At 39.8% G+C, this 7,500-nt stretch overlaps 1 protein-coding gene across 1 annotated transcript in view; it reads left to right on the top strand.

The window, feature by feature from the left end:
- The window catches only part of abcb6b (ATP binding cassette subfamily B member 6 (LAN blood group) b), a 102,854-nt gene that overhangs the window by 37,856 nt on the left and 57,498 nt on the right, over positions 1–7,500 (top strand). The window contains exon 12 of the mRNA XM_063212890.1: positions 5,268–5,353. Coding sequence (XP_063068960.1) covers positions 5,268–5,353 — 86 coding nt within the window. The remainder of the gene's footprint in view (positions 1–5,267; positions 5,354–7,500) is intronic.

The raw sequence follows: 7,500 nt of genomic DNA, 5'->3' as shown, positions 1-7,500 counted from the left end.
AGAGGGCTTATTCTTTTCACTCTAATGTTCACAATGTATATACACGAATTGATTATTGCCTAGCGGATTCCAAATTGATATCACTGATAGATAAGGTTACATATCATGATATAACTATTTCAGATCATGCTCCTGTCTCAGTCTCTCTTAAGCTTAATGACCTACCTAAACGAGATAGGATGTGGCGACTTGACCCACAACTCCTGAAAGAACCAGAGTTTTGTACATATATTGGGTCACAAATTACTTTCTTTCTTGAAATGAATGATCTACCTGAAACATCACCATCTGTATTGTGGGAAACATTAAAGGCTTATGTTAGAGGATGCATAATATCTTTTCAGGCTGAAAGAAAGAGAAGGAGACGGCATGAACTAACTGAGCTTGAAAAACAAATCAACCAAATGGACAGAGAGTATGCTTTACACCCTTCTATTGACAAACACAAGAAAATAATTTCACTGCATTACAGATACAGTCAGATACTGTCAGACTGTATAGCCAAGGCATTTTTGTTTACACAACAAAAATATTTTGAATTTGGGGAAAAGCCACACAAATTGCTGGCTAGACAACTCAGGAAGATGGAGAGTGATCGCACAATAACTCAACTAAAATCAAATCAGGGGGATATATTGGTTTCCTACAAAGATATTAATCAAAGGTTTCAAAAGTTTTATGAAGAATTATACTCTTCTACAACAGTAGATTGTTCTACTATGAACACCTTCCTGGACAGCTGTGATCTTCCCACTTTAGAAAAAACAGATCAGGACTTTCTGAATGCAGAGCTCTCTGTTGAAGAAATACAAGAAACAATTAAATTATTGAAAAATAGTAAGACCCCAGGGCCCGATGGGTTTCCAAACGAGTTTTATAAGAAATTCAGTGATCTTATCTCTCCTCACCTTCTAAGAATGTATACACAAGCAAAAGAAGATGGCACTTTACCTCCCTCACTTAATGAGGCCATCATAACAGTGTTACCAAAAAAGGGGAAGGATCCAATGGAAGTGAGCAATTATAGACCCATATCACTTTTGACATCTGACCAAAAGATACTAGCTAAAACTCTTTCTCTCAGACTTAATTCTTTAATCGGTAAACTTGTTCATCCGGACCAGACAGGTTTTATACCAAATAGACACTCCTTCTTTAATCTCAGACGCCTCTTTAACATAATCTACTCTCAGAAAAAAGAATCCCCTGATTTAGTTATCTTATCATTGGATGCACAGAAAGCTTTTGATAAATTATTATGGCCCTATCTATTTTCTGTGCTAGAAAAATATAACATTGGTAACAATTTCAAAAAGTGGTTGATGGTTTTGTATGACAGACCTAGTGCCAGAATCCTAACTAATGGCATCCTTTCTCCACCCTTTCTCTTGCACAGAGGTACAAGACAAGGGTGTGCCTTATCACCCTTGCTATTTGCCTTGGCCATTGAGCCTCTGGCACAAAAGATCAGGTCAGAGGCCCGCATACATGGATATGATCTCAATAATACACTGAATAAGATTTCCCTTTATGCAGATGATGTATTATTGTATGTGACTAAACCTTTATCTTCCATACCAGTCATACTAGATCTGATATCTCATTTTGGAAGCTTCTCAGGTTATACGATCAATTGGTTAAAGAGTGAATTAATGCCTATAAAAACAAACAATCTCACAGCTTTACAGGGGTTTCCTTTCAAAATATCATTGCAAGAATTTACATATTTAGGTATCAAAGTCACTAAGGACTGTCAATCACTGTACAAGCACAACTTCCCTCCATTAATATCTAAGCTGCAGAACAACATTGAGTTTTGGAAATCACTTCCCATTTCACTAGCAGGAAGAATCAATGCAATAAAAATGGTCTTCCTCCCTCAAATTTTATATCTCTTTCAAAATATTCCAATTTTCCTGCCTAAGAAATTCTTCAAAAAGGTTGACACACTTATAACTCCATTTTTGTGGGACAATAAGACACCTAGAATTAAAAAAACACATCTTTGCAGACATAAGTTAGATGGTGGCATGGGTCTCCCTGATTTCTTTACATATTACCAGGCCTGTGCTTTCCGTATTGTGATTATGTGGTTGGATCACACTTTTACTGATCCAACTTGGATTGTAATGGAAAGAGCAGATTGTGCTCCATACGACATAGGTACACTTGTGTTATCACCAACAAAAATTCAGAAGGCTTGCTACAGTCATAACTTTATAATCCACAATGGCATTCGCATATGGCAACAGATTAAGTCAAGGTTCAATGCTAAATCTCTGTCCTTTTCTTTACCTATAGCCAAAAATCCATCTTTTCCTCCATCCTGTATGGACACTGCCTTCTCGCAATGGAGAGAGCTGGGTATTTTGAACATTGGGAATCTTTTCATAAATAACAACTTTGCCTCTTTCAGTCAACTTCAAAGTCAATATGGTCTACATAAAAATAATTTCTTTAGATACCTACAGGTGAGGGACTATGTGAAGAAACATGTACCCAAATTAGATAGTGTGGAACCCACAACTCTGGATGTGTTGTTTATATTTCAAGGCAGAGCCAGACATCTCATTTCTACACTTTATTCTGCATTATTAAGCAGGTCCTCACCATCTACTCAAGGTATTAAAACTCTTTGGGAGGAGGAATTTGGGGAGGGAATAAGTGAAGAACTTTGGGACGATGCTTTGGAAAACATACATAAATGCTCTGCTAACTCGAGACACTGTTTGATTCAGTTTAAGATAATCCATAGACTTCACTTCTCAAAAACGAAACTACACAAGATATTTCCAGAAGTCTCCCCATTGTGTGATAAATGTATGGCAGACGAAGCCTCTCTGCTTCACAGTTACTTTCTTTGCCCTAAAATTTTACCATTCTGGGTCCAGATATTCAAAACAATATCAGATATGCTTGAGACTTTACTGGAACCAGATCCAATTTTGGTGGTACTAGGTGTGTCAGATAAGTTTAACTTACTCCCAGTATTCCAACGAAAATTGTTATCATACATGTTAATTATAGCCAAGAAACTACTTTTACAGTTTTGGAAGAAAAGTGAGATCCCTTCTGTTAAAATGTGGCTAGACGAAATGATTCGACTTTTGCACCTGGAAAGAATACGGTATGTGTTATCAGACAGACTGGAGAAATTCGAGGAGATTTGGTATCCCCTTCTCCAACACATTCATTGATTGTTGTTTGTTAATTCATATTAATATCTGATTGCCTCATCATTGTAATATGTAAGGAAGTCCCAGGGTGTGCTGTGTATTTGTGTGAGGGTGGGGGGTGGGTTTTATGTTTTTGGTCTTTGTTGTCTGTTATATGTGCGTTGTTGTTATCTTCTACTTAAAAACAATTTTGAATGTACATAAATGTGTGATACTTTGAAATGCTTTTCACAATAAAAAAGATTTGAAATAATTGATCAATGTGTTAATCGATTGAAATCGCAATTAATCGACAATTCAACTGACAAGAGACCCAGGTGAAATGGGCATGTGAAGAGTGTGTGTGAAGAGGGATGTGAATAGTGGGAATATTTAAATCAACTTTGGATTAAAGAATTGAAATAGAATTAATTTAAATGTGTTTTTTTTATCTCGATTTTTAATTAAATTTCTAGATTGAGTATTTTTTTTTCGAGAAACATTGAGATTTCAGGGGGTAAACGCCGCTTATCAATTAATCGTAAGTCGATCGATAAGGCTATCAACTAATGATTAATTATTGTGTGTTATGACACTTTTATGTTATCTGTATGACACCGGCGTCAAGGAAAGTGTAGCCGGAAGATTGAATGGTGGAGAAAGGAAAAGAGCTAGTAAACGACAGACAGAGATAGACAAAGGAAGCCATGTTGTGATGTCGAGGGAGAAGGAGATGAGATAGACCAATGTGATCAGTTAAAGAAAGAAAGAGTGGATGGGGGAGAAAGGCAATAAGCGAGGGAAGAGTAGAGAAAGAGTGCAAAGCATACCGATGCCGAGGGAGGAGTAGTGTTATTATAAAGGGGGGCGGAGTAGGGCTGGAATGGAGAAGTTGTTTATGGCTGACCCATTGACCTTGGCCTTGACCTTCCGACCTTCCACACTGTCTGCTGTCGTTATTCACACCATAGCTCCCATAGACACAGAACAGATGCACACACAGACACACACAGACACACAGACACACAGACAGACAGACACACACACACACACACACACACACACACACACACAAAGGGGAATGGGGAGATAAAAGGAAAATGAGAGAGAGAGAGAGAGAGAGAGAGAGAGAGAGAGAGAGAGAGAGAGAGAGAGAGAGAGAGAGAGAGAGATGGAGAGGCGCAAGTAAACAGAGGAATGCTGAGAAATAAGAAGATTGAAAGGAAAAGACGAAGAGAGATGATAAGGGAGATGCTATCTGGAGTATACTCCATACCAGGAGTGTTAAACACCTTTCACTTTTTAAAGGACCATAAAATGGTAGTTAAGTTAAGTTTTCAGTGTTTGTGTTTTTGTGTGCTTGTTTGTCTATAACGTGTGTTTGTGTTTGCCATTGTGCATGTTTGTTTGTCTGTGTGCGTGCGTGTGCGTGCGTGTGTGCGTGCGTGCGTGTGCGTGTGTGTGTGTGTGTGTGTGTGTGTGTGTGTGTGTGTGTGTGTGTGTGTGTGTGTGTGTGTGTGTGTGTGTGTGTGTGTGTGTGTGTGTGTGTGTGTGTGTTGTGTCGTGTCCACTCAGGGAACTGCACGTCATGTAGGGTGCTCAAGCGAGGGATCATCTACCCTGACTGTGTGTGTGTGTGTGTGTGTGTGTGTGTACCGTGCGTGCATGTGTGTATGACGGCGTCATCTACCCGACTGTATAATTTATTTCGACCTTTTGTTTAAATAGACCATGAATTGTGTTTGACAAAGTCGTCTGCTATGAAATTTCAACAAAAACACGAGCACAAACAAACACCAAAACCATTGTAATCTCCAACTGAACCCTGTCGAGCTTTGTGTGTGTATTTGGTGTATATTTGTGTAGAAGGAAAGATCAATAAATGAATGAAATATGGACAGAATGGATCGACTAAAATGTGTAGGCACTTGCTTGTGTGTGTGTGTGTGTTTGTGTACGTGTGCATACGTGTGTGCATACGTGTGTGTGTGCGTGTGTGTGTGCGTGTGTGTGTGTGTGTGTGTGTGTGTGTGTGTGTGTGTGTGTGTGTGTGTGTGTGTGTGTGTGTGTGTGTGTGTGTGTGTGTGTGTGTGTGTGTGTGTGTGTGTGTAGGTAAAGGATGAGGTGAACGCTGGTGACCTTCAGCTCCTTGAGGGGAAAGTGGAGTTCCAGAACGTCTGCTTCAGCTACGTGGAAGGGTACGCCTTTACCAGACTTTCAAAAACGATATTACCCGGAAAACCCTGATGTTTCCAAACAAACAATCCACCTACACGTTATGGTAGCGTGGTAGCGTATCGTAGACTTATGAATTAAATTAAAACAAAATACTGTGTGCCTGCAATTTTTGGCCCATAGTAAGTCGTTTCATGGCTATAACTAAACCAAATATCTTCGGCAGAGGTCGAAATGACACGCATGATGTTAAAATGTGAAATTATGGGCCCAATTGCTAAAAACAAAATAAGATATGTTTTTTAAGGGTTTTTTCCGCACACACACACACACACCAGGGTTCGTACGGTCATGAAAAACCTGGAAAAGTTATGGAATTTGAAAATTCAAATTTCCAGGCCTGGAAAAGTTATGGAAAACGTATTTTTGGTCAAAAGTTTTGGAAAAGTCATGGAAATCCAACCAGTGTTTCATCAATTATCTTTATGAAGTTGATGACGCGGGATAATAAAATGTAAATGTTCGAGTTCTCGTGGAAATGTTGTCTAGTGCAGGCTGCGTCTGCCTAACCATGTGTTGCCAAATTGAGTGGGTTTCAAATAACGCATGTTGTAATGGCTCCAGGCGGGTTTCAAGCGTTTTTGGCGCTAGAAATCAGTCACACCTGGCAACCAGCCTCGTAACGCGCGAGCTAGATGTAGTGTGTGCGTGGTGGTGGTGAGAGGTGATCATACTTCTAATCCTAGAAAAGAAATGTGGTTCTGTACGATATTACAGCATGTCGCGAAGTGTTACTTCAACAATGCGCGGCTTAACTTTCTGAAAAGATGATCAACAATGGCTGGAGAGGACGAAAGTTTTGATGTGTCCGTCCGATATGGGCGAAGCAGCGGCACTTGTTAGCCACCTGAAGGGCAAGATGCAGCAGCCGGTTACCTCAGCTACTAACAGGTTAGCAGAATACGCGTTGTAAAATATTTAGCGGTTCCACTGAAACGTAGCTAATGCCAAAAGGAATACAATCCTAAGACCTGTTTGGTCTTGGTTTAATTTGCCAGATAGGGCACCAAGCGAACCTTTATGCTTTCGGTAAGCCCCGAGATTTTGATATTGATAAGCAATGCACCTGCTGCCTGCGAGTGAACTTTTACAGTGTGCTGAAAGATTACATTAAATCCGTACAGTAGTCTATGTGCAGCTGACCGCGAGCCAAACGATTACCAATGTCGGCATGACGCGCCTGTTTTGAAATACGGTATGAACGGCAGCGTGACTTGAGTTTGAAAAAGTCATCTGTGGCTTTGTTTTCAAATCGGTCATTACAACACAAAATGAAACTCACCGCAGCATCTCCTTGAGTGGGCGTCAGACTAGAACTATGCCACGAGCAGTGCAGTCTCTCCTTTTTTTTTTTTTTTTGCTCCAGCAACGACCACAACAAATGACAAAACATTATCATTCTACAGGAGCTTTGGACTGTTGTGCTTAGGCAGGTGTAGTAGGCAGGCCTATGATTTCTTACTTGGGCAGGATGAGCATTTATCCATCTCCATAGAGAGCATGTTGATACAAATTTGTCTTCATGATGATTTCACGACCTAATTTGCTATAGGCTGGCCTAGGCCTATTCATTTTCATTTCTGACTGTACATTAGACAAGCGAATTATATAACATTGGTGAATAATAGCAGAATTAATGTAATACAACATGAAGTATAATGGTTGCTTATAGCTTGTAGTCAAAGATAACCTATAGTAGCCTATGAATATGTTTATTGTTTACATATGTGTAATATAGGCTATGTAATATATAATATAATATGCCATAGTCTATAGTATAAATATATTACATATTTATAATATAGGCTGTAATATAATACGCCCCCACCCCCCGCGCGCGATTGGTCATTGGTTTTTCGGTCCTGGAAATTCAGAAAAAGGTTTTGGAAAAGTCATGGAAAAGTCATGGAAAAAAAATGGTGAAAAAGTGTATGAACCCTGACACGCACACACACGCACACACACACACACACACACACACACACACACACACACGCACACACACGCGCACACACGCGCACACACACACACACACACACACACACACACACACACACACACACACACACACACACACACACACACACACACACACACACACACACACACA

This window comes from Engraulis encrasicolus, chromosome 13 (assembly GCF_034702125.1).
Source record: "Engraulis encrasicolus isolate BLACKSEA-1 chromosome 13, IST_EnEncr_1.0, whole genome shotgun sequence".
Taxonomy (NCBI): Eukaryota; Metazoa; Chordata; class Actinopteri; order Clupeiformes; family Engraulidae; genus Engraulis; species Engraulis encrasicolus.
The sequence above is the reverse complement of the archived record's forward strand: the minus strand, read 5'-3'. Positions and strand labels throughout refer to the sequence as shown.